We start from the raw sequence: 27,781 nt of genomic DNA on the forward strand, positions 1-27,781 counted from the left end.
CAGAGCTGAGTGCTTGATTACACTAAGCACTTAATCCTTGAATTCTAGTACAACCATTTTCCTTTTATTTAATATAATCAATAATGGGAATGTAGGCAAAGCCTTTCATTAGTCAGTGTTTGTTACTGGTTAATGTACAGGACCTCAAGGTATCTCCCAATAGTTCAGTTACAGTAATGAATATCAGAGCAATCTAGCAAATGAATCAACTAATGAAGAGTGCCAAGACAACTTACCATGGATTCTAGATAGCCATAAGGATTATTGAGATTAGACCTTAGTACATATGTATTTTTAAATTTTTTTATTTTAAATTATCAGATTCAAATATATTTATCTTAAAACAGTAAAAAAAATTATATCAATTAACTAGCAATACTAAAAGAGAAGGAAGCACAGCTCTATATTTTCAAAGAGCCAGAACAATGTTCATATTGAAAAAAAAATAGTGGTACAGATAATGAGAATATTGACAGGGCTGTTGAGAGCATCAAAGTATTCCATAAATGAGGTGGATAGGAAAGCATCACTTGCATGTTCTAGTTCCATCTCATGTTTTCCCATCTGAGGAAACCAACATCAAAATTTTTCATAGACCTTTTTATGGTGACTTTAGCTGTGTGTCACCAAACAAGAATGTATTTACTCAACACAGTTCTGTATAAGGAAGGGGGCCTACCTAATCCTTTCCTGCTTTTTTGTTTCATTTATCAATATACTTAATTATTCCTAAGCTTTCATTATATTAGATTATCCAAACATATCCATAGTAGAGCACCCTCTTGGTCAGTTTCTGCTTCTTGATGCCCGTTTATTATTGTCTACAAACAAGGCTGCAGCGAGTCCTTCACCCATGCCACTTTGTGTATGTGCAAGAATCTCTGAAGTATAAATTCATGGAAGTATATCTGGATTAAATATAGATTATTTTTCATTTGGGTAGATTTAGCAATTGGTTTTGGTATGGAAGATACTAAGGCTTTAAATTTTATACATTATTATGTTCATCTTCACATATTTTGGGGGACTTCTTGGCATAAAAACATTCAACAAATGCTTATTTTAGGGTTATTTAATTACTTTCCAATTCTATCTGCTTTTTTTTCTGAAAAGTATTAGTTTCACAAGTGAGTTATATTTGTGAGGATAAAATTATGTAAAGAAATTGTTTGAGAAATACCAATGTTGACTCATCAAAGAGCACATTATACTTCAGAAGACTTGGAAAAGTGTGCTCGGGAGAGTCAAAATGCCTCCCAGGGAAATAAGCTTGAGAGAACTGAGACTAGCCAGATTACAGGAATTCCCCTCTGGGGTAGACTGCCTGCCTGCCTGCAGTGTCACTGGAAATGAGTGACATCCGCATAGACTTGTCTGGCAGCAGGTGCTAGGCATTTTGACTGAAACCCCAGAAGTTGCTGATTTTATGACACATGGCCTTCAGTAAGCATGGAGTGCCAATATTAGCTTTCTGACCAGCCTTCAATCAACCGCAGACAATGACACAAGGGGAAAAAACATTGAGTCCAGTGGCTGACTCTTCAACTAAAGAAATAAGTAGCTAAAATGATGTAATCAGGGTCTTGGACTATAAAAGTTAGTGTCACATTTCCTTCCTTGAAGAGATTTAGAAGGTATTATGGTCGTCACAGTGGCTCCAAAGTGTTAGTTAGTCATGAAAGCCAAGTATCGAGTTAATACTGCAGAAAGCTAATTATTGACTACTCTCACAACTCACTTTATTTCAGGGATACCGTCCTTTTGTGGATGGCTTGGGCTGAACAAAACTAACCAGGGAGCTGGTGTGGGCATAAATCTCAAACTCTGCACCATTTACACATAGTTCATCTGAGGTACCGTCAGTCTTTTCTTATCTAGATTCCTCTATAAGAGAATCTATATCCTTAAAAATTCCAGATGTACTTATGTACCTATCCACTGAGTTTCTGATATAATTGACTTGTATGTATCTTGGGTTAGGATTTTTGTTTTTTTGAAGCTGCCTGATGATTCTGGTATACAGTAAAGCATTGAGAATAACCACTTAGAGAGCATTGCTTGTCATGAGTATAAGTAGATGAAGTGTATTGTCTCAAAAACAGTCTTCATACGAACACTATCACATGGTAGAAATGCAGTCTTCGGTCCTGACCCATGCTGAGTGAATCAGAAACTGAGTAAGATACATCTTAAAAATGTCTCAACATGGCTCTTATGTACACTGAAGTTTAAGAATCATTGAACTAGGAAAGGCATGACCTTACTAGAACAGATGTCAACCAGTTTCTGCATTGAACGAGGCACAATAGTAGGAACGCTTGCTTTGCCAAAGTTAAGAAACTGGGGTGAGGGGAGAGAGAGAGAGAGAGAGAGAGAGAGAGAGAGAGAGAGAGAGAGAGAGTTGAGATACTGAGTCAGCAACACTGAAGTTCAGGAAGTTACATTTTGCATTATACCAACATAATTTGGAAATATATATATATATATATATATATATATATATAGTCTTACATATTAACTAATATATATTATTTAAATTGTGTGTGTGTATGTGTGTGTCTTCCCAATAAACTTATTTCCCTGGAAGGAGTGTTCCTCTATAAAGGGCTATTTTGATTTTAGTGAGAAAACATAGGATTTGAGAAGATAGGACTTGGAATTCTTTTGGCCAGGATAAAAGAGCTAACAGTAAAACATAGAGTTCAAGACCAAGTTCTCTGCCAGGCAGGGACCAGAATATGCAAATACAAGAACCATACTTAGTCTCCTGGAGGATGTGGAGGAGGAGGTGTGGCCATTTTTAAGGAATCCTAATTGCAGAATGTGTTTGGTCTTCTCTAAGTGAAATGATTTCCTCTTCCCCTCAGCCAGGGGCCATTGAGACTGCTGTGGAAGACTTGAAAGGCCACATAGTACAGACTTCTGGAGAGACCGTTCAAGGCTTCTGGCTCCTGACAGAGTGAGTATGTGGCTGTGTGAAGGGAAGTGGAAATAGGTGAAATCACTGGAACAGAAGAGAAGGGCATGTCATTGGAGCTCCCCTGGGTTTTAAATGTGGTGATTTCTTAACATTTCCAACTGGAGATCGATTTTTCCTTGGCTGGTTGAGAGGATGGATGGATTTGACTCCATCTTTCTGGACTGGTCCTTCCACCCAGACATGGCAGCCATGGCTCAGGTCTGTGTCATTGCTTTCAAGAATAATGGGAGTAGCTGCCTAGGTGTCCAGCTCTGATCTTTCTCATCATAAGCATGCTCTCTGTAACTACACTTGACATCCTTCTAGGCACAGAGGAGAAGAGTAAAAAAGGTACAGATGCAGTCCACTATATAGTCTATATTCTTTGCAGAGTATGGACTGTGATACTAGGGAAATCAGGTAGCATAGGGAAGGCGGCCACTGCTGAAAGTTAGGATAAGAACCAAGCAAACATAACAAGAGCATACAGCCTCTACTGCTCATGTAACACACCATCCATTAGCCTTAAGACTTCCCTTGGCAGATAGAGTTCCCTTGTGAATACTACTATAGCAACAATTACCTTTCTAACCCTCCTAGAAATTGCACTGCCTGTGACACTTCACACCCCCAGAGATACATATTAAAAGGGAAACGAGGGTGCTTGGCTACTACAGAACCCGTAACGTTGTGTGGAAGTGTGCTTCAAATATCTACCTCGGTTCTCGATGGGTTCAGTGAATACTGTCTTCAAGCTGGGGAATGGATGTGAGTTCCAGTAACCCAGTGATCCCTACAGAAGGAGAAGTGTAGAGTTTTCCTCTGGAGCAGGGCAGCTTCTATGGATGAGTTTCCAGAAGGAAACCTTGACTGCTTAACCATCCAGGTTGGCAAAATGGAGTCCTCAACAAGCAGGAAAGAGAATCAGACCTTCCTGATTTACATTTTATACCACTCATTCAAACATCTCAGATCTGAATGAAAGGAGACTTCATAACTGTCATTTTTTTTGTTGTTACTTTTTACTCTTGGTTTCTTTACGTCTAAGATGAGACTGAGGTGATTTTGAGAGGACAAAATGAGATGTTACTGTAAAATTCTTCGTGAATTCTCTTCCTCTGCTCCTTCTCTTCCTCTGCTCCTCCTCCTCTGCTCCTCCTCCTCTGCTCTTCCTCCTCTGCTCCTCCTCCTCTATTCCAACTCCTCTGCTCCTCCTCTGCTCCTCTTCCTCTGCTCCTCCTCCTCTGCTCCTCCTCTTCTGCTCTTCCTCCTCTGCTCCTCCTCCTCTGCTCCTCCTCCTCTATTCCAACTCCTCTGCTCCTCCTCTTCTGCTCCTCCTTCTCTGCTCCTCCTCCTCTGCTCCTCTGTCCCTCCTCCTGCTTTTTCTTCTTCTTGCCTCCATCATCCTTCCACTTTCTCCTTGGTTCACTTATATCCTACCTATCTCTATAATCTCTGAGTTACCATTTATGAAAAGGAAAGCCTATGATTTGAAATTCTCCCTATTTCATTTGGACAAATCTATGATTCGTTTCTCTTCCTCATCCCTCATTCAAACGGAAAGCCTCTGTTTGACACATAAAATGATCAGTCTGCTTTGGTTAGGAAAGATAAGCATGTAGATCACAGAGAGCTTGAATTCAGCATCACAACAATATTTATACCAATATTTCCAAAATTGAAAAACACCACAGACCATAAATTAATTTCATAGTCTATTACTTTGTAGACTGTCTAAACTTAAGGCAGTGATGGAAAACATGTTAACAGTACAGAAATAAAACTGAAGTTGGCCCTGCCCAAAGCAATGGCGTCATGATAACATATAAAAACTAATGGAATATTAGTCTGCCATTCAATTGATAGAGGTTGCCATTTCTGGTAATAAATGGAAAAGTTTAATTTTAGAAATGTTTTGAAGGTGGAAGCTGCGAGTTTGCCAGGCCTGTTCTGGACTTGTGGCTGAGCCAGTCTTCCCTTTTTCTCTCCCACCTTAACTATGCTGGCAGGTAAGAAACCTTCCTCCTGTACCCTATAATAGTCTGCCTTGCCCACTATCACTGAAGATTGACATGTTACCACTGCGGAGGAGAAGAACAACATTGTTTATTCCAGGGCTTTTACTGAAGGATGCATTTGGAATTGAGAGGAGAAACTGATACCTGACCCAGCTGGGCTTTACACTTCATTACCTGTAAGAAAAGTAATCAATAACTCCAGGTTTGGTTCTAGAAAAATGACAGATTGACTGAGTCACTGTTTAAAAGGCAATATAGTCTTACTCTATTGAAGGCACATTCTGTAAGACACACTAGAGGAAGCCAGCCCACAGCTCCATTAGATCATCCTACAAGGATTGTCGTTAATCATCTACTACTTTTCCTTTTCATAAATGGTAACTCAGAGAACTAAGGACAAATTTGAGGGAAAGGGGAGGTATGGGGTGTACAAAGAAAGGTTGCATAAGTCATTCTACATATGCGTCCAAACATTCTCTTAAGTATTGAGAGTGAGCCTAGCTTGGCTGTTTCTTGTAGCAAGGCTTCTATATAAAGCAAAGGGAATAAAAACATGTTAGTAGAGCTGTCTTCCATATTAATTCTGCTGAATCTCTATGATTAGATTCATAATCTAAACTGATATGAATATAGTATTCAGTAATACTAGAAAAAATGAGTTGAAAACATTTGGGAAGTGGATATAGACAATGGCTAGAGAAGCTGGGAGGGTGAACTGGTGAGGGAGCCATAAACTGCCCTTAAATCACAGTTTGCTAAAATATCCCAAGCACTTGAGACAGACTGTTAGGATGCAGGCTCACGGCCATCCTTTTTTAAGGGGATTTTTATGGTTACATAGTTGCAAAGAAAACATGATGTTTATTTCAATGTTTCTTCCTCTTCTCCTTCTTGGCCCTTGTTAAAAAAAAAAAAAGGATATTTTAAAAACTTGTGTGCTTACTTTTAGAAGAGTTCCATTAAGCGTTCAACACCATGAACATCTTGACACTCTGTGGAGTGTCAGGTAGTGTGGCTCGATGGCAGTAGAGTCTCTTCAGTCCAGTGCTTATGTCTACAGTGATGTGAGGGTCAGAGGAGATGGGCTCCTTCCTCCACACACATGGGTGGAAGAGACTGTTCTCATTCTGAAGTGAGAAGACCCGCTACTAGTGACGGGGCCCAAGCGATTCTTGCTCTTCACATCAGCGAAAACATTTAGAGTGTGTTTTCATTACCTGCTTTTGCCCTAAACAACCCAGTTTCTATCTCAGGACTTTGGTATGATTAATATATGAAATTTCATGAAGTTCCTGTGTCTGGCTCACAGAGAGTAGAAAACATGTGGAGTTAAAGCACTGCTCTACTGTCAGAAACGAATGAGTGAAAATGGAACAGAAGAAAGCTTGGGTGTGGATCCTGTTTTATAGTTTTTGTCACAGCAGCTGCACAAACACAATGAGGTTTCCTTTTTACATTTTTATGTGTTTGCAACAGGGACTTATATGTAGCCAAGGATAAACGTGAAACAGTAATAATACTATTATTGTTGTAGTAAAATAAAGACAGGAGAACTGCTAACTTTATTTTAATCCTCTTGCCTCTACTTTCAGAGATCTGGAATGACAGGTATACACTACTGTACCTGACCTAATCTTTTTTCTAAGCTAATGGATTTGGTTCCATATGTTGTTCAGTCCATTAGAAATCTAATTTTGTGAAAGAAACACAACCACTGTTATTTTTTTTTGTAATATATTAGTCTAGCCAGTCTTCATGCATTTTGCTAACGATGGCTATACTTTAATTGTTATGTTTAATTGAATATTTAAAATGTAGCTTGAATTATGGTACATACTGTCTTTGCACTTGCCACTGAAATGATTTAATCCATGTAGTTTTGGTTATCTCTAAATGCTACTGATTTCAGCAGTTTACCAGTATTGTTCCTAGAGATTATGTAGTTTTTGAAAGTTGCTAGGTTTTTTGTTTGTTTGTTTGTTTGTTTTGCCCTTTTTGTTTTGTTTTAGGTTTTATTTAACCATTTTTTTTCTAAACGGCCAGTGGGGTACAACACAGAGTTAGATGCCTATTATTATTCTTTAAAATCAAAGCACTGAGCCAAAGATTCTGGTGGAGAAAGACTTTGACAGGAAAGGCATTGAAGCACCATGCTGTTTGATTAAACCAATTAGGAACATTTCTACAGCATTTTAAAGTGTTCTTCCTTGTGAATGCTTCACAGTAACAACCTAAAAGGGATGCACCTGTGTGAGATGAGATGTCCAGGCTCAGAGGAGGACCCTAGTGTGGTGCTTTGAATAAGTATGGCACACATAGACTCAAGTATGTGAATGCTTGGCCCATAGGGAGTGAGTGACACTATCAGAAAGTATGGCTTTTTTGGAGTAGGCGTGTCCTTGTTGAAGGAAGTGTGTCACTTTGGGGGCGGGCTTTGAGGTCTTTAAAGCTTAAGTCTGTCCCTTGTGCCTCAGTCTCCTTCTGCTGCCTGCTGATCAAAATGTAGAATGCTCACCTCCTCTAGCACCATGTCTGCATACCACTATATTTCTTGCCACACCAATAATGGACTAAATCTCTGAACTGTAAGCCAGCCCCAATTAAATGTTTTTCTTTATAAGAGTTGCCATGGTCATGGTGTCTCTTCACAGTAATAAAACCCTAACTGAGATACCTAGAGTTATAGTAGTGAAGTTAAGGGTCATTCTGCCATCAGTTGGGCTAAAATACTCTCCATGTATACCTTGGGTTTGTTTTGAAGCCGCATGATAGAAGGGACCACTTCTTTTATATGTGACATCTCAAGAGCCCATCATGACTCCTCCCATAGAACATGGCTAAAGTAATGAAAATCCTGTTTCTTGGCTTCGGTGGGATAAGTGCAAGTATGCAGGTCATCTCTGCTGACTTAGAAAGTTTTCTCAGACTGGTTCCCCCAGATCCTTAAATAAAACAAAGGCCCGGCCATTGAGATGGCTCAGTAAGTAAGGTGCCTGCTGCAAAGCCTTTCACCATGAGTTCAAATCCAAGAAATCGCATGGTAGGTAACCAACACCTGTAAGTTGTCCTTTGACCTCCTAAACACACACACACACACACACACACACACACACACACACACACACACACACACACACCAAAAACAAAGAACTTTAAATAAATAAACAAAGATATGGAGACAGGGATACTCTGAAAATGAGTGAGCTGGCGTCCTGTTTTCCCAACAGTTGACTCAGGGCCACACCTATGCACAAAGCTGCAGTGCATGCAGAGTCTTTCTCACCTGCTCTTCTCAAACAGCCTACAAGGGCAGGACGGTGCAAGCTGCTGGCTTTATTTTATGGATGAAGAAACCCAGAGATTAAATGACCTGTTCAAAGGCAGCCACTTATTAAAGGTCAGAGGAAAGCCTAACTTGGTGACTTTTTTCTCCCAGCCTTGTTGTCTTTCCATTACAGTGCTCCTGGGGCCTTTTGTGATTTCTCACTCTCCTGACACAGAGATTGCTGTGGTTTAAATTGGTTAAATGATCTTTGTGCTTGTGTCTGAGCTCTTTGTTGATTGGCTTTTGTTTGCGGGAAGAGGTTCAAAGGATTAGAGACCTTCCTCTTTCCCTCCCCAGACCATTCTCTCTGTGGGCTGTTCATTTGACTTTATTTAGTCTTTGCTCAGAAACAGCTAAAATAATCAAATGCTTGGAGGGGCTGATGAGTGAAGCTGATGGACCAAAGCCAGCCACACTTCCATCTTGTCACAGTCTAATTATGTTATAAGGATTACAAAACAGCTCCATAATGGAAAATACAGTTAACAATAATTAAAAGGGAAAAAAGACCAGAAAACTGGAAATTGTCAATTTCTAATCCTTTATAATCACAAGGAACTAAAGGCTATAAAGGCTGTGTCAGTTACCTTAAGATGCTAAGCTGCTGCTTCTGCCTAGCTCAATTCACTTTCTGTACACTGGAATACACTTTAGATGCCTATTGCCAAATCTGTGGTCCAGAGGTCAGAAGAACGTGCATCACCTGAAGCTTGGTAGCTATGCTGACTCTTGGGCCTACCTCAGAGCTAAACCAGGACGTTCATTATTACAGGATTCCTATACACACTAAATCTGAGAAGCATCTGCCTCTGTCACTCTTATGCTCTTCATTCATGAGCTTCCAAGGGCTCTTATTGCTTCTCTTGTACTCGAGAAGTCAGTGAGTCATGTCCTCACTCCAACCATATTTACTATTATCCCCCTTTTAGAAATTCTGTCAGTTTTCACGTCTTCTGAAATTCCTGATGCTATGCTTTGGCCTTGTGCTTGTGCTTACCTGGTTTCCTCTCCTTGCGGTAATCCATACTTTTTGCTGTCTGTGCTAGTTAGACTTATGTCAACTTGATGCAAACTGTAGTCATCTGAGAGAGGAGGGAATCTCAGTTGAGAACATGTCTCCATAAGATTGGGCTGTGGACCAACCCATAGAGAATTTTCTTAATCAGTGATTGATGGGGAAGGCCTAGCCCATTATGACAGAGACATTCCTTGGCTGGTGACCCTGGGTTTTATAAGAAAGCAGGTTCAGCAAGTCATGAGCATGCCAGTAAGCAGCACCCCTCCATGAATTCTTCCTCAGCTCCTGCCTCCAGGTCTCTGCCCTGTTCCTGAGTTCCTGTCCTGACTTTTTTTTTTTTTTGATGATGAGTATCAATATGGAAGTATAAGCAGAATAAACCCTTTCATCTGCAACTTGCATATTGGTCTTGGTGTTTCATCCCAACAACGGAAATCCTAAGACACTTTCCTTCTGAGACCCAGTAGATCCATAGAACAGTCTCATATTAATTTAACCAAAATAATCTCATCCCCTATCCTGTACTCACTTTCTATTACATAGCTCCACTCACTGTGAGCACTGTGTAGACAGTGCTTTGATGCATTGTTGTTCAAGCTCGGTGTATTGAACGCTACATGGTATGGCCCAGAACCCATCTAATTCAATTCTGATAGAGTCCTCCACAGATACTATTAGGGCACTGTCTCCAAATCTCTGGGCCTTCACAGCAACTAAAGCCCCAGAAGATTTGCCTTGTCTTTGGGTGAAAGCAACGAAGCTGAAAAGCGCTTCAAATCTATCAAGATCTTAATGACCTGTGGCAGGACTCTGGCAGTCACAAAAGGACCTCTGTTGCCAGAATCCATTTGTCCTGGTGGGTGTTTTCATCAGCCACTTAATTAAACACATTGCTTTTCTCCATAAATTCTCCATGGTGGCAACCTCATCCAGAGAGCTAATGTTCCCCAAGTGACCTGCATTATAGGACAGTGAGAGCATTTAGTTACTGCAGTCACAATTGTACTTGGAAGTGCTTGTATTCCCATGACTGCAACCAATTAGGGAGAACTCAGAAAAGAGCCAAGAGGTAAAAGAAATCTCATGTGTCTAAATGACTGGCTCAGTTACTACCTAGCTATTCTACATGGTTGTACACGTCTCTTATGTTTCCTGGGTCTCAGTTTTATCATCTATAAAATCAAGATGTTACAAAGGTCATTTCAAGGATTGCATTATCTGAATCTGTTTAGCAATTCCCATAACTTTTGTTTCAGGTTATGTCCCACATTATAGTTCTATTTTTATTAATATTTACTTATAGTCTCTTATTCATGCATCTGTTTATGTATTTGCTGAGCCCATTTCATAATTCAGATTCTTCCCTAAGTGCTGAAAACCAGTGGCACTTTCCAGTTTGTCAGTACCCTCAGTCTTTTGAGAGAGAAGGCCAGATGATGAAGTCACACCAGAATACGACAAACACTAGTATCTGTCCCACACATGATTCTATGACAATTCACTGGAGATCACTGTTCTGAGTAAAGGGAATGGGTAAGATTGAAGAAGGAGTAAAGAGTAAAAAAAGAAATGACAGGAAATAAAGGAGCATTATTCCAGCTCATGGGGAGAACATGAGTGAAGTACAGAGGTAGGCTCTGGAACTCATGATCAGCTCCATGTCTAGGTTAGGCTGCACCATATTGAGAGAGCCTGAGCAAGCCGGAAAAATAGGAAGGAAGCAGAGAGCAAGAGTTCTGAAGACTTGTCTAACCAGGTGAACTAACCTCTCTTATGGAGGTACACACTGGCTAGCCAGAAGCCACTTCCGCCCTGCACACAGGATGTATGCTCCCAGGATTGAATGAGCCTTGAGTGTCCCCACTCTCTAACTGTTCCCTCCCCATTTCCTTGAAGCAAGAGTGAGTTAAGTCATCTCTTATCTACTTAGGAAAGTCAATTATACATCTCTTCATACAAAGTGTTCTGTGACCCCCCCCCCTTGGATCTTTAACACCAGTTGTGATAATTCTTCCTAATGAAAACATAACATTATTATTCAGAGCTTTTTGATGTGTAGTTTGCTAGTATGTTTCTTTCATTCATGATCATTACAGGTATTTTTATTCCAAATGTTATCAAATAGGGTGTTGGCATGACCAGGAAGATATTTGGCTCTAGAAATAATAGCCTAATAATTAAGTTATTTAACCTCAATTTTGATTATTTAGAAAACCATCCAACACAAGTTTCCTTTAAAAAAGTGTACATTTTCAATCTTAATATTGAAGTTGTTAATACTTATGAGATATTCCAATTTTTATTTTTAAAAGTATCCTTGTTTCTTCTGTGTTAAAATACTGCCTGATTCACAAGTAGTGTTCTGGAAGCGTTATCTGCATTTCACTGGCTCTGTCAGTTGTTACAAATGTCCTGTCATAGGAAAGATAGGATGGGTGAAGGAAGAGAAAGCAATGTTAAAAAACAAACAAACAAACAAACAAAAACAACACAATACAATAAAATACAATACAATACAATATAATACAATACCTTCCAAGATTTAGTACATATGTATATGTGTTTGATTTAGTGTGTGTATATACATATTATATATATGTAGACAGACAGATAGATAGATAGATAGATATAGATATAGATATAAATATAGATATAGATATAGATATAGATATATTAAAACTTGGAGTTCTAAGTAAAGAAAATGACCAGGCAAAGAGGGTTATAATGGGTAGTGAATACATCCGATCTAGTAAGAAGACATATCTATCTAAATGTGTGTGGAGCAAACAGCAGAACTGAGAATGTGAAATAATAATTGGTAGAACTGAAAGCAGGGACAGATCCAGAAGTACAGTTGGAGATCTCAACAGTTGATGTAACTGTACAGAAAATTCGAAAGATTTAGAACCACATGACAACCAACAGTGATCACAACCTAATCAACACTTTATAGACCACTCAATCTGAGAGAAGAAGATGCATACTTTTCAAGAATACACACAGCACATGCTCTGGTGCACCAAATCTTGAGCCACAAAAGAAATGTGACCTAATTCAAAAGAAATAAAATCTAGTTAGAGGAGAAACCAAGATCAGAAAGATGTCCAGGACAATATTTGAGTTATTGGAAGCTAACTAATGTACTTTGGAGTCACCAGTGCAGTGCACTGATGGGAAACACAGTGTGGACCTTAGGTGTGGGATGATGTGAAATCGCCACAAAGAGTACTTGGGTACAAAGGAAAAGTGAAATAAGCTTCTACATCAAAGAAATCTACGAGGAAGAAGAAGAGAAAATGCCAAGCTAGAAGACAGCAGCTGAAATCAAGTTATAAAAACAATAGAGAGAATTGATGAAACAAAAGGTGGGGCTTCTGGAAGGATCTATCAAACTGACAATTTCTACTAAAATGACAAATAAAAGAGATACTGTGCTAAGTTTTTACCAACTCCATCACTGAAGGGGAAAAGTGGGGGGAGGGGGATGAACAGGTGGGAGGGGCAGGGCATGATGGTGTGCCATTACAGAGCTTGCAAACATCAAAGGAAATGGCAAGGAATCCCAGCTTACTGCTCTATCATGAAAGTTTAAGAACTTATATTTCTAGTTTTAAACACATGAGAGCGTGCATGCACACACACACACACAAACACACACACTCACACCACAAATACTCAATGAACACAAAAGAAGAACTTTGGCTGTTGCTGACCATCCTTAATATTTATTTAAGAGATCTCTTCCCCTTTCTTCTCCAATCCATCCCCACGTTTGGGAGCCACCTGTTACTGACCAGCGGCAACAATAAGAATGGGTTTTCTGGAATATGGAGTCAGGGACCTGGCAAGCCATATCATTACCTTAATCCACGTGGAAGTTTCTTTAAAATTAGATGACACGGAAGTGTGATCACTCAGCCATCTTTCATTTAATCATCTGACTTACAAAAGTGAAACCAGGTAGCAAAAGTAAGGCAAAACCCCTCTCCCAAGTTCATCAGCATGCTGGTCCAATCAGCAACTCATTATTCAGTCTCTGGAGGCAGGACATCTGATGTAACTGGAACCAGGAGAGAGGTATGGCAAATAGAGGAGGTGGGCAGAGAGGTGTGGTTATGAGAGGCAGGCAGGGTCTGAAGAATCAGCCCTCAAGCAGGAGGGTTACATTTGGGTAATATAATCATTAAGAAATTTAATTTTTTTAGAAACCTACTCCATAAAAAAAATGTCTAGGTCCATATGTCGTCACCAGAGAATTCTACTAATTGTTCACACTGAAAGGTGAAAACAAAGTTATCTTCCCAGAAAATATGAGAAGAAAACACCTTCCAAGAATTTTATGAAGCAAACCTGAAACAATGGCCCCAAATCTGACAAAGATGATAAAAATAAGGAGAAAAAAAACCCCATAACATTCCTCATCAAATACAAATGCAAAAATTCCTGAAATAATAGCAAATCGAACTCAGCAGTGTCAACTTGACTATACATATAAGGTTAACTAAAACCCAAGTGTCTGAGTATACCTGTGAGGGATTTTCTTTTTTAATTGAATCATCTGAAGTAGGAAGCCTCCTCCTTAATCTGGGTCACACCTTCTGGCCCCTATATAAACATGGAGGAAGGAGGTTTTTGTCTCTTTGGCTGCTTGTCCTCACTCTTGACTGTAAGTCCACTCCCTTCGCTGGTATTAGAGCTTAATCCTTCAGAATTCCAGCACATACATACTGAAGATGAACTGAGACTTCCAGGGTTGTGGCCTGGATTCTTAGACACTTTTTGGCAAACAGCTATTGTTGGACTAACTGAGTCACAGCCTGTAAGGCATTCAAATAAATTCCCCCCCATCTGTGTGTCTGTGTGTGTATTCATTCTGTAAATTCTGTTCTTATACAGAACCCTGACTACCAGAACCATGATCCTCAAATTTCACTAGAGTCTGTTTCAATGAACCCATCTTGATTTTAATTTCATTACTTTGGGTCTTCTGTCCTTCAGTTGGTTAGTTTGGGTAACTATTTGTGGATATCTTTTTTTGTTTGTTTGTTTGTTTTTTGATACTAACTATGTAGCCATGGCAGACTTAGTCTGCTATATAGACAAGGGTGGTCTTGAACTCAGTGTTCTGCCCTCTTCTGCTGCCAGAGTGCTGGGATCAAAGGTGTGGGGTAATACTCCCAGATATCAGTATCTTTTATCTTTTTGAAGAACAAGCTCTGTTTTCCTCATTCTTTGAACTGTTCTTTCCATCTTTATTTCATTAATCTCCACTATGATCTTTATCATGTATTCTTGTTCACCAAGAGGTTTGGAATTTATCTTGTTTTTGTTATCGAAGACCTGGAAGTATATTATTAAAATATTTTCTGATTTTTTTAAATGTAAACACTTAAACACAGAGTTCCTTCTTTACCCATATCAAAAGATTCTGACAAATTTTGTTTTCTTTTTCACTTAATTCTAACTTTCAATGTGTTTTCATGCTTCTCCCAGGTGCAGTGAATCTGAGAGGCTTTACTTCAAAGTGTTCATTATTGCTTGCTACTGTTATTCAATTAAATGATGACCCTTCTATTCCTCTATGTAAGAACTTGGGGCTTGTCCTTGTGATTTCATACAGCTTGAACTCATAAGACCTTTACTCATATGACATTTCTTAACCCTCAGAGTATAAATTGAGGCTCTGAATAAAGTTGACTGTTGCATGAGACTTTGGTCTACCATATTTATCAGCTTCATTCTCCCAGGTCTCACCTTGATTACCATGCTTGATTATTCGTTATTTTTTAATTTGGTTTGGTTTGGTTTGTATAGTATTTTTGAGACAGGGTTAGCCCAGAAATTACTCTGTAGACCAGGCTAGCTTGGAACTCACAGAGCTGCACCTGCATTTGCTTCCTAAGTGCTGGGATTAAAGATGTGCACCACTACTGCCCAGCTATTTTTGTTTGTTGTTGTTTCCTGAATGGAATGCTTGCTTAGTGTTGTCTTCAATTACTAATATTCTGTCTCCTATTTTGTCTAGTCTTGCTGTTTGTTTTCACTATTCTTTTTATATTTAACTTAGTATGCCTCTTATTTTCAACATTTCCAGATGTTTTTTTTTAAAAAAAAAAACAAAGCAAAACAAACTTCAGTGGCTTTTAGTGTGTGTGTGTGTGTGTGTGTGTGTGTGTGTGTGTGTGTGTGCACATGCACCTTGGAGACACTATCTCTTACTAGCCTAGAATTTGCTGACTAGGCTGCTGATTTCTGCCTCTCCAGTTGTGCTATGAATAAGTTACTGTGTGTGCTCAGCTGTGTATAGAACGTCTATGTCAAATACCTCTATAACACCATAACACGCGTGCACACACACACACACACACACACACACACACACACAAACACACACACACACATACATACACGACTTAGGGGACATCATCATGGAAAAGTGGACAAAAATGGTGTAAGTACCAGAGGATGGGGAAGAGCTCTGAAATACTGTCTTCTGGGTATGTCATGGCCATTGCACACATGAAGCCATATCTGTGGTGATATCCACAAGACATGTACAAGATTAAACCAGCACAAATTAGAGCACACATTATGAAAGAACTCATAAGACCCCAGTCCAGACCTATTGGCAGATGGTAACTGATGGAAGAAGGAGAATCATTCTTTGGGGATGTGGCCATTAGTAGGTATTCTGTGCTTTGATAGATGGCCTCATACTCATATGCATATGGGCAGCAGTAGATGGACTTAGCAGTATTAAAAGACAGAAATACAAGGATATGAAGTTGGAATGTGTGTGTGTGTGTGTGTGTGTGTGTGTGTGTGTGTGATCCAGAGGAAGCTGAAATGGAGAAAAAGGAGAGTAGATATGATCCTGTTTTATTGAATACATGTATAAGGTATAAGTTCTCAAAGACTAAAAATAAATAAATACATAAATCAAGTAGATAAGTAGATAACATGCATGTAATCCAGAACTGAAGAGTCCTGTTCCTCTTCACAGAGGTTCCTATTCATGCTGCACATTCTCTTTTCCACATTCTAAATTATCTTCCTTACCATATCTACTTGAATATTCTGAATGCTACTGATAATTTTAAAAATTGGACTTCCAAATTCCTTCTCTGGCACTTTAGTCATGTCAGTACCTTGGGTTCAGTTACTGAGAAGTCACTTCCTTGCTTTCTCAAATTTCTCACCTTTTTGTACTGTGATGGGCTTGCCTGCTGGGGTAGATAATGTCTTTTTTATTTGTTTCCCATGTTCCTACTCTTCTTTTCTATTGGGAAACCCAGCTTTCTCTTGGGTTTGTGACCCTCCCTCTCTGCAGATAGATAGATTTTGAAAGGAGGTAGCAATAACAAAACAACAATTGACAGTAAACCAGGTACCAAAAATATAATAGAAAGGCATGTAGAAACATCAACAATCTCTCTAAAATGGCTAAAAAGGGAGGAAACTTCTTAGTTCCTATTAGAATGAATGAGGATTTATTGTTTGTTTATTTGTCTTTTTGAGACAGAGTTTCTTTGTGAATCCCTGCCTACCCTGGAACTCTTTGTAGACCAGGCTGGCCTAGAACTCACAGAGTTATCTGCCTCTGCCTCCTGAGTGCTGAGATTAAAGGCGTGTACCACCACACCATGTGAACTAGGATTTTTAAAATTACTAAAGTTGATGCTTTGCCTTAGATTCGCAAAGAAGCAGAAAAATATTGAAGGTATCTCTAATTTGGTCCTTCAAGTCCTGTGTTTTTCATTTTGGAACTTTAGTCTTTGGGCATATCTGGTTAGACTCGGGGGCTAATCCCTGCCTGAGAGCCAAAGGGACAATTCACATGAGTGAGCTAATCTGTATGGAACAAAATCCTCTCTCTTGAGGATCTGAGGGTGAGAGATTCAGATCTGCAAAGGAAATAACTGATAATTTTGAGGCAAGGCAGAACTATAGAAAAGTAGAAAGTGGCCACAAACACTGTGACCATTCCAATCAAAAGGAAACAGACCAATGTATGAGGCACAGAAGTGTTGATAGAGACTAGCTCTAAAAGAGTAGAGCTGTCTACCTGTAGCTCCTTGTGGATTTCTGGGTCTCATGAAACTTATCTGTGATTGGTTTCTGTTCTTGGATTTCAGTGGGATTCTCCATGTATTTTTATAGCATCTACCCTCCTCCTGGGTTTGACTGGATTGGACTGTGCTTTCTGTACCCAGAGAGCCATAATTAATAGACCACAACAAGAAGACCTTTGTTTTGCCTCTCAATAAATAGAAAACAGTGGAGGATGAAAGATGTGTGCAGTCAGTTGTTCTGTTCTGTGCTTCTCTTCTATCCTCCTTCTAGCTCCTCACCAGAAGGTCGAGTTCTTGGCTTCTGCTCAAGTGAATCCCTTAAAGAGAATTTAGGGGAGGAGAGGATGCTCCAGGGGTTGGACCTCTCACAAGCTCCTGGTGTGCTGTAGATGACTTGAGTGATTTAACATCTATTCATTAATTTTGTGGGGGAAAGTAAAGAATAGGGTGCTTCCAGATCCTTTTCTTTTGTGTAGCTATTAAAATGCTGTCTTCTTGGTGGTAGCATTTTGGGGAGAGAAAAATTGTCTCACAGTGTAGGAAACATAAAAGGAAAAATAGCTCAATGGACTATATACTGACTGGGATAGATGAAGTGCTGAACATACTGTTGCCTTGGTCACTTCTTGCTAGTTCTCTGTCACATTATTGAGGCATGGCTCCTGCATCTGTAAAGTACGACACTATAGGCATCTAATGTGAAAAAAGAAGTAAGTTTCAAAGAAATTGTGGTCACTTCTGTATGTGATCGTGATCTGGTCCTTGCTTCAATTTCCTCCCTGTTTCCTGTGTCGTGTATGGCTCTCTCTGAGATACATCTCAAGGACATTGCAGACTCTCTCCACTGAATGTTATTTCCACAGGTAGTCTCCAGACGCTGCTTTAAAATTTGCTTTTATTTTATGTATGTGAGTGTTTTTGCCTTCCTGTTTGTATGTGGCCTGAATGTGCGCCTGGTACCCATGGAAACAGACCTGTTTGTCATGGCCCCTGGAACTTGAGTTGTGAGCCATCACATGAATGCTGGGAAGGGAACTCAGGTCCTCTACAAGCACAGCCAGTCCACCATACTGCATAGCCATGGCCCAAGTTCCTCATCAAACCCCTTTGCCAGAACTCTGCAGCCTCATCCATCCGTGTCTCTTCCTGGAGGCATAAGTGTGTAATTGGTCCATCACTGCCATTGTAAAGCCCGTAACTCAATACACATGGATTTGGTGATGGGTAAGGATAACAATTACTTCTGACCTAGTTTACTGGTACTGCTTCTTAAAAGAGATTCTTGGTTTCATGTAGGAAGTTTGATTGAACGTTGGTAAAAAAATCAAACTCTCTTTTGAGCCATAATCCTGAACTTCCTGCTGCCTTGTGACTTTGTAGTTGTGCTCATATAGGAGTCTGCTGTTGGATGGTCTGCTCAGGCTGTCTAAATGGATGCACACAATTGCTTCCATTGACCCTCTTCCTGTGTCTCAGCTGCAGAACTCTTTACCTTTCAGAGCAACCCACACTGGCCATCTTTAACAGGGATTTCACAGATGGCTGATATTTGAGTTAGAACTCGAGTGGAATATCTAATATAATGGAAATAAGTATAATGCCATACTAGACAAAAGGACAAACGTATGGAAGTTTGCCTTATACTATGGAATTAATAAACATTCTCTTAGCATTTTTTAGAAAGTTGAAAGAAGGCATTTTGTATATCTGGAAAAGATTGATAGGCTTGAGATATTCTCTTCAAGTGAATTTGACTTAATCATTCACTAATTGGTTTGTTAATTCAATACATATTTCAACAATTTTCAAGGGATTCGGAAATTGTCTCCTACATTGTGATTGCATTACTAGCCGATTATAACTGAGTAATTCATGTTTGCTTTTTGTCTCATTATGTTCTATGTCTGGAGCATTCCTTACCCTCCCAACATCCCTATACGGCTCTTACGTAACATGGTAGCATTGTCTTCATTTGGAGACATGGAGGTTGAGTGTCAGAAAGCAATAGTAACTTTGGTATGATCTCAACAGCTAGCACATGGCAGAGCTGCAGCGTTCCCTCCTGGCCTTGAGATAGAGAGATGGCCCCTCCTCAGGAATCTAGCTTTTGAAGATCGATATGTTGCCACCATCTGAGCTCCTAAGGATCTCGACAAAGTTTCTGCGTGCATACAGATTGTCTTCAGTGAAGGGACATTAGAAAAGAAATAGATATTTATAAGCCAGTTTCTCTGCACCAGAGTAGGCTGTGTCTGTGACATGAAGCCGTAGCATTCTTTCATCTTGGTTTTCCTGACTTAGGACAGCGAGGGACTAATTCTCTGGGTTGGACAAGAAATACTTGGAAATTCTCAGATGTATCCCAACATAAAAGGTTATGTAAATGCACAAATCTTTCCATGCCTCCTAAAAAACCCTTCAGGACTCAGTTCAAAGAGCAGCTAGCAGGAGGGCTGAGTGTTTTTAGATATGAGTCCAGTTCCTCAAGTAGGCCCTGGAAATGAGCTTCATCGCCACCCCACAAATCCTCCTCCTGCATGTGGCTCTCTTTTTAAAGGGAGTGGATGCCTAGGCCCGGTCTCCATGCTCCTGGATCAATCTTTTTGTGAATTCCAGCTAACTTCTCTGAGTGATTTCACCTCCATGATTCTGAGAATCTCATACGTAACATATCTCATCCTGCAGGTCATCCTGTAACAAGCTCTCTACTGAGGGGTCATGCTTTTTGTGCTCTCTAAATTTAATACATGTGTACCTAGCTACGTCTCTGAATCATCTCTCAAGATATCTCTCAAACACAATTCACATAAAAACCTTGCCTTTCTAGGTGGTTTTTGGTTTCTTTCTTTGGCAGAGTGGTTAATTGGGAACTTTAGCTGGGGTGGGTGAGATGGCTCAGCAGGTAAAGTTAAGCATTACTACGGCTTTCAAACTAAATTTGATCCTTGGACCCCTTATGGAAGAAGACAAAAATGAGGCCTATAAATTATCCACTGACATACACGCATGTGCTGTGCTATGAGCACACACAGAAGAAAGAAAGAAAAATAAATAAATAAATAAATAAATAAATAAATAAATAAGGAAGAAAGGAAGAAAGAAAGAAAGAAAGAAAGAAAGAAAGAAATTTCTTAAAGCACTGCTTCTTGAGGTAGACTGAGTCTAAATCCACAATCTTTCACTGTGTGACTCTGGGCAAGTTACTTGAGCTCTTTATGTGTGGTTCCTCATCTATGATGGTGATGGTATTGTGACCTTCCTCACAGAGCTGTCTAAAGTCTAAAGAATGCAGCCCACATGAAGCACATAGAGAAAAACTTATTAAAAAGGAAAATCAAGTAAATATTAACTGTTTACTGGGTGTCAGTTGCCCCTTGTATAAATCTACATCTCATTTATAACTCTAAATGACACTTAGTTTTCTTGTATCTTCCTCTCATTAGATTATATGCTTTAAAGAGAGCAGGGTAAATGGTAGAAGCCTTCTTAGTCCAATACAGAGAGGAGTATCTATATATAGACCTACACAGGCACTCAGTAACCATTACTAAAGGGAGAGATTTAATGTCTTTACCCATGGATGGTGGCATGGTGATGTGAAAGCTCAAGAATACGTTGCACACCTCTTGGATGAATGCTGGTTATGTTACTTACAGGTTAGTTTCCTATCTTGCTAGTTTGCCATAACAGAACACTATACATCGGATGGGTGATACGGCAGACATTGTTTTCCCTTGGCTCCAGAGGCTCAAGGTCTAAGATCATGCCAGCTGACTGAGCTGACTCGCTTCTCATTAGGAACATTGTTTCTGGTCCGTGGAAGCTGCTTCTAGCTGTGTGCTTGAGCGGAACAAGGCATGAGGGTGTACATCCTACTGCTGAAACTTTCCTCTTAAGACCCCAGCTAAAACTAACCACCCCTTGAGATTCCACCTCCGAATGCCACTACCATGGAGACCAAGGCTTTGACATGGTGCTTAATTTGAACAGGGAACACCAAACAGTTTATCCCGACTCAGTTCGCGTATCTTTATTTGTGAGCATTGTCTGGTTAAGATTATTGTAGCATCTGGTATGGTATTCAATTATGTTTCAGGGTGTTTCCTGTGTGTGTGTGAGTATGTGTGTTTGTACATGCTGTTGCACGTGTGTAAAGTGAGCATATGTGTGTGGACTGTGGAAGCTAGACTTGTTCCTTAGGTGCCATCCATCTTCATTGACTTTTTTTTTTTGAGACAGGGACTCTCTCTGGCTTAGAACTTTGACTGTGGAATATTCTGTCTATCCAGTGGACTACCAGAGTCCCACAGATCTGCCTGACTTTACCCTAGCACTGGGATGATAAGCTCATGGCACCACACACACAGCATTTGTATGGTTTTGGGACTTGAACTTAGGTTCTTATGCTTGCAAAGGGAGCAATGTATTAACTGAGCTTTGTCCCATTCCCTCCCTATCTGTTTCTTGTGGGCATACTCTGCCTGCCCAATGTTAGGTGCATGTTAAAAAAAAAAACACACACAGGAAATAAATTCTCCTGAGTTTTTCTCTTTTTTCACCTTTGAAAATGTCATCCAGATTTTCCAGCTTGTGCTTTCCCAGCATTAAGATCCTTACCAGACTGTAGAAAATGGCATGCTTTAGGAGAACCTTCTGCCAGGGCATGGAATATGTGCCAGACACTCTTTTTCCTCAGCCTTGCGGGCAGCGGGTAAGGAATCGTGAGACCACAGTTTACCCCTGTGGCTCTGGGTTACCATCATCTGTCACATCGTACCACCGGGCACCATGCTATTCTTCCTTGTGTGTGTTCCTTCTCATAACACAGAGCTGTGTGTTAGGGCAGGAAGACCTTCTCAGGATTCCTCCTGAGGAGCCCAGAGCCCAGGGTGTGACTGATGGCACAGGGTACTGGGGAAACAGAGGAGAATCACAGCAGCCAGGTTTGGAGACCTGGGACTAGGGAGGGTTTGTGGGATTGGATTTTTATTAGAAACCATGTTTCTTTGGAGGGGCTCCCATTTTAAACAAACTGGAGTGGCTTAGGGAAAAAAACTAACCAAATGACTGAAAGAAATGTATGTGGGTGATTTAGCTAAACATTTCTCAAGACTCCACTTAACTCAGGGTGCAGATGCTTTGCTCCAGTGCCATGCAGTTTTCATGTGTTTGTGTTTGGACAGCAAAGCCAAATTGGATGCTCTTCAGGCACTACAACCTAGTGGATGCTCAAGGGATGCATGAGGAATGAATGATGCAGTGTTTTCCCGCTAGGTTGCTGACTCTGGGCTAGCCAGGATGCTGTCTTCCTCTTTTCTCCAAGGGCTTGAGCAGCATTCTTGATTTGACTTGTAGATCACAGAGAATAACTTTATTAAGCATCAGGGAAAAATAGATAAATGCCTGTACTAAGTTATAGGTATGTTCCCCTCTCTTTCTCTGTACACACACACACACACACACACACACACACACACACACACACGAGAGAGAGAGAGAGAGAGAGAGAGAGAGAGAGAGAGAGAGAGAGAGAGAGAACATTAGAAGATCTTCTTTAGAAGATCATTTACAAACAACCAATTGATTTCCTAGTCTCAGAAGAACAACTCAAAAACTGAAGTATTACTGGGCACAGATCTGGGCTGCAGGACGGGTAGCTGGGATGACCTGAGTCACTGGATAACTGGCCGGGTAATTTGCAGGATTAGTATGGTCTGCCATTGCTGGTTCGCTGTTGCCCTCTGCTGGTGAATCTCATCATCTCAGGAAGCTGGAGCTAGAGTTCTCAGAAGGTCTCTTAACCTGGTCATGGAGGCTCCCTTCAACCTGCCAGAGGTGGTGGGACAGTGGCAAACAGGAAGTGATGCCATGGAGGGCTGTGCGTCACAGAGAGATATAGGTCATGCGTTTCTGTTCTTTTCTTACTGTTTGCTGTGAGCTTGCTGGGTTCAGTACAGAGATCCAGGAATAAATGTGGTATAGATTCTACACTAGAGGAAAGACCACTCGATATACGAGGTGAGCAACTGGTTGGACCAGCATATTAAGAAACTGTCATACAGAGATAATTGTGACTAGGTCCACAGGAGAGGTACTGAAGACAGTGTTGATATTTTCTGAAAAAATGACATCCACTTGGAGGAGAAGGGTCCATGCAACAGGTAACATATAAACTGGGAGCTGCCATATGGTTACTGGGAATTGAACCCTGGTCCCTTGGAAGAGTAACCAGAGCTCCTAATGGTTGAATCATCTCTCCAGTGCCTTCATTCAATTTTCTTAATTCTTATTTTATTTGAAAATTATTTGAGGATTTTATAAATGAGCATACCATATTTACATCATTTCTAGCCCCTGTGTGTGTGTGTGTGTGTGTGTGTGTATGAGTGTGTGTGTATATGTGTGTGTGAGTGTATGAGTGTGTGTGTATGTGAGTGTGTGTGTATGAGTGTGTGTGTGTGTGAGTGTGTGTGTGTGTATGAGTGGGTGTGTGTATGTGTATGTATATGTATGTGTGTGTGTGTGTGTGTGTGTGTGTGCGCGTGCAGAGGGGGCAAGGATGATGGAAGCCTATTAATGCTGTCCTTATGTGCATGTACTCAAAGCTGACTACTTAAGATTAGGATCTTCTCCCTAGGGAAAATGAACACTTTCTTCCTCCTTCAACATCCTTTCTGTGGCTCTTCATCCCATCATATTAGTCTGTCACCTGGTGAGGTCTGTGCAGGTATTTTGAAAGCTGGTGCATTGTTGAGACTTTATGGGAGCGCATATCTGTCCTGTCCAGAAGGCATTATTATAAAACAGTCACCCTGGTCCTCAATGTCCCGCATAAACCCCTCTCTTTCTCTTCTTCTTGTTAGACTCCCTCCCTCCTCTCTATTCTCTCTGTTAGTCTCCCTCTTTCCCTCCCTCTTCTCCACCTCCTATCAGCCTCTGTCCCTCCCTCCCACCTCTCCATTCTCTGTTAGCCTCCCTCTCTCCCTCCCTCCTTCCCTCCCTCCTCTCCACCTCTTTAGCCTTCCTCCTTCTCTATACTCTGTGCTAGCCTCCCTCCCTCCCTTCTCTCCATCCTCTGTATTAGCCTTCATCCTTCAGTCCTCCCTCTCCCTTCCTCCCTTGCTGTCTTCTACATCTTCTGTTAACCTCCCTCCATCCTATGTGTTAGCCTCCCTTCCTCCCCTTCCCTCCTCCACATCCTCTGTGTTAGTCTCCCTCCCTCCCCCTCCATTCTCCCCATCCTCTGTGTTTGTCTCCCTCCCTCCCCCCTCTCCTCTCCATCCTCTGTGTTAGTCTCCCTCCCTCCCCATCCTCTGTGTTAGTCTCCCTCCCTCCCCCTCCTTCCTCCCCATCCTCTGTGTTAACCTCCCTCCCCTCCTCTCTGTCCTCTCCATCCTCTGTGTTAGTCTCCCTCCCTTCCCTCCCCTCCATTCTCTCCATCCTCTGTGTTTGTCTCCCTCCCCCCTCCCTATCCTCTGTGTTAGCCTCCCTCCCTTCCTCTCTCTCCTCTCCATCCTCTGTGTTAGTCTCCCTCCCGCCTCTCCCTACTCTCCATCCTCTGTTAGTCTCCCTCCCTCCTCTCCAGTTAAGACCTCCTCCAATTTTTGTCACTCCCCCATTCCTAGCACTTGAGTCCTTCTATCCCTTTCTTTAGAGTTCACCCTCAGTGATCCTGTTCTTCTTTCCAGGCTTCCATTGATGGTCCAGATTATGTGCTCAGACCCAAAGATCCAGAGCCAGGATTCACAAATAAGAGAGAATATGCAGTGTTTTTCTTCCTGGGTCTGGGCTATGTTACTCATCATAATGTTTTAGAATTTCATTCACTCACCTGAAATTTTAATTTCCCAATAGCTAAATAAAATTTCATTGTACATATGTACCACATTTTTTTTAAATCCGTGCATTAGTTGATGGAGATCTAGGCTGCTTCCATTTCCTAGCTATTGGGAATACAGCTGCAATGAACATGGCCAAGCAAGTGTCTGTGGAATAGGATATTGAGTCCTTTGGGTATATGCCAGGAGTGGCATAGCTGGATCATATGATGGGTCTACTTTTAGCTTTCTGAGAAATTTCCACAGTAGCTGCACCAGCTTGAAATTTCTCATCACTTTTCCCCTCTATCTTAGGTACTCTAGCTGGCATGAGGTGAAGTCTCAAACTAGGACCTCTTCTGCTCAGGAATCACTTCCTTCCCCCACATTCATCTAAAGCAAAAAGCTTTTGCACTGCCAAGGAAACAATCAATTAAGTAAAGAAGTCCACAGAGTGGGACGAATCTCTGTTAGCCGTACATCCAGTACAGGTCAATAGCCAGAGTTCACAAAGATCTTGAAAATTCAAGAAACCAAATGACCTAATTTAACAATGGGCTATAGCTCTGATGAGAAAACCTGCAAAGAAAATGAAAATGGCCAAGAAATAAATTAAAAAACAAAAACTGTTTAGCAACCTTATCAATCAGAGAAATGCAAATATTTTCTAAGTTTAAAAGGAACTATTTTAGTGGCTAAAGAAACAACTGTCATTAAAGTGTCTGCTATGCATACATGAGGAGCCAAGTCCATAGCCCCAGAACCCACATAAAAGCTAGGCACTGTGATAAAGATCTATAATCTCACACTAGCAGGAAAAGACAGAACAATCCTGATATATTCTGGCCAGTCATTATAACCAATCTGTGAACTTCAGTTTCAGTGAGAGGCCCTGCCTCAACAAATAAATTGGAGTGGCAACTGGGGACACTGGACTCTGAACTCTGACCTCCACATGCAAGAGCATATATGTGTACATGCCCGTGCCAGACACATATGAATATTCTCTGTCTATCTGCCTCTTTTTCTGCCCCTTCTCTCTGCCTTTCTGTTTCTCTCTGTCTCTGTCTATGTCTCTATGTGTGTGCATATATAACATATGTATACATATATATACATATATACATAGATATGTAAAATTCCGTACACACATGCATTTTCTCTATATATGCACATCTACATGCATATACACATATACATATATTGTGAATACAAACATGTATAAATAAATAAATGGAGTTCCAGTAAATAGAAGCACACTCAAGAAGAAAAATCATTTTGAAAATCCAGCATTCGAGAATAATAATGAATGTTGTTTTTGATGCCTGCAGCACTTTGCTTTTACATATTATTCTTTCTCATTATTATGGCTCGAGCATTTCCCCAAAATGTACTGATATTTTTAATGTTCTATTTTTATGGGGGGAAGGATTATTTCAATTTGTTGAAAATCATGATTGGAATCCCCAGACAGCATGAGCAGCATGAACATACTGTACAAGATAAGTGAAACATAAATTATATAATCATAAAAATAACCATAAGATTTCATCCTGGATAAAGGAAATAACGGGGCTCTGTCAGTGCATATCAGAAAGCCTAGATGTGCTCACAGAGACCAGGCTATGCTACAGAAAGCAGGGGTGGAGCTCCAGTCTGTAGGCATTACCTAGACGAAGGCAACCAAAAACATAACCTGTAAAAGTCAAGGTGTACAAAGGCTCTTAAAGACACAGTGCAAAACCCAACTAAAACCCGAACAAGCAAACAGAAAAGCAGCCATGGCATCAGAGAAGAAGAATGCAGTACAAAGATGGGCCTGGAATGAAGCCGATGGAGCCTAACCTTGCAGAAGAGGGGTAAAATGTTGCATCACTTTCCAGGCATAGTGACACATGCTTGGAACCCCAGAACTTGGAAGATAAAGGTAGAGTGTCCTCAAAAGTCTAAGGCCAGCCTGTCCTGTCATTTGCCATAAGAGCCACAGGAAAGTACTGAAGGTTTTTAAGTAGATTGAGTGGAAGATTTTCTAAAAGCAAGCAAGCAAGCAATTAATAAACACCCAAAAGACAAATCTACAAATGAACCAAAAGTAAAACACAGGACAGGAAGCCCTCGGTGAAGTTGGATGAGGAAGTTGGCAAAAGAGCTGATGCAGGTAAAGCAGGCCCCAGGTGATCACCAGAGCCAAGCAGGAAGTGGCTGTGGTCCTTCAATCTAGGGACAACAGTCTACCTGTCACAGATGGTGGATGATGATGATGGCAGTGGAGAGAGGAGTGGTTTAGAGACAGTTTGTAGTGAAAGGGTTAGAATTTGGCATAGAAGGTGGAATGTTACATATAAAGAAGAATTCCAGTGACTGAAGCCTGCAGAAATAGATTGCAAGTTCTCTCCCAGGGCAAGGCCCAAGGCAAGAGGAAGTTTGGTGAAGTTTGGAGAAGTTTGCTGGACAGCACCACTCTTGCAGTAGCAAGTGGAGACATACCTCCCCAGAGATGTTTGTATACACACTAAGTGTCCTTTGTTCGAGGTGTCGAGAGAGAGAGAGAGAGAGAGAGAGAGAGAGAGAG

General features: G+C 40.7%; 1 protein-coding gene across 4 annotated transcripts in view; it reads left to right on the top strand.

The window, feature by feature from the left end:
• The window catches only part of Tprg1 (tumor protein p63 regulated 1), a 142,553-nt gene that overhangs the window by 45,473 nt on the left and 69,299 nt on the right, over positions 1-27,781 (top strand). For all 4 annotated transcript variants that reach the window (XM_031363546.1, XM_031363542.1, XM_031363543.1 and 1 more), the window contains exon 3: positions 2,868-2,959. In XM_031363546.1, coding sequence (XP_031219406.1) covers positions 2,868-2,959 — 92 coding nt within the window. The remainder of the gene's footprint in view (positions 1-2,867; positions 2,960-27,781) is intronic.

The sequence above is a fragment of the Mastomys coucha genome, unplaced genomic scaffold (assembly GCF_008632895.1).
Source record: "Mastomys coucha isolate ucsf_1 unplaced genomic scaffold, UCSF_Mcou_1 pScaffold12, whole genome shotgun sequence".
Lineage (NCBI taxonomy): Eukaryota > Metazoa > Chordata > Mammalia > Rodentia > Muridae > Mastomys > Mastomys coucha.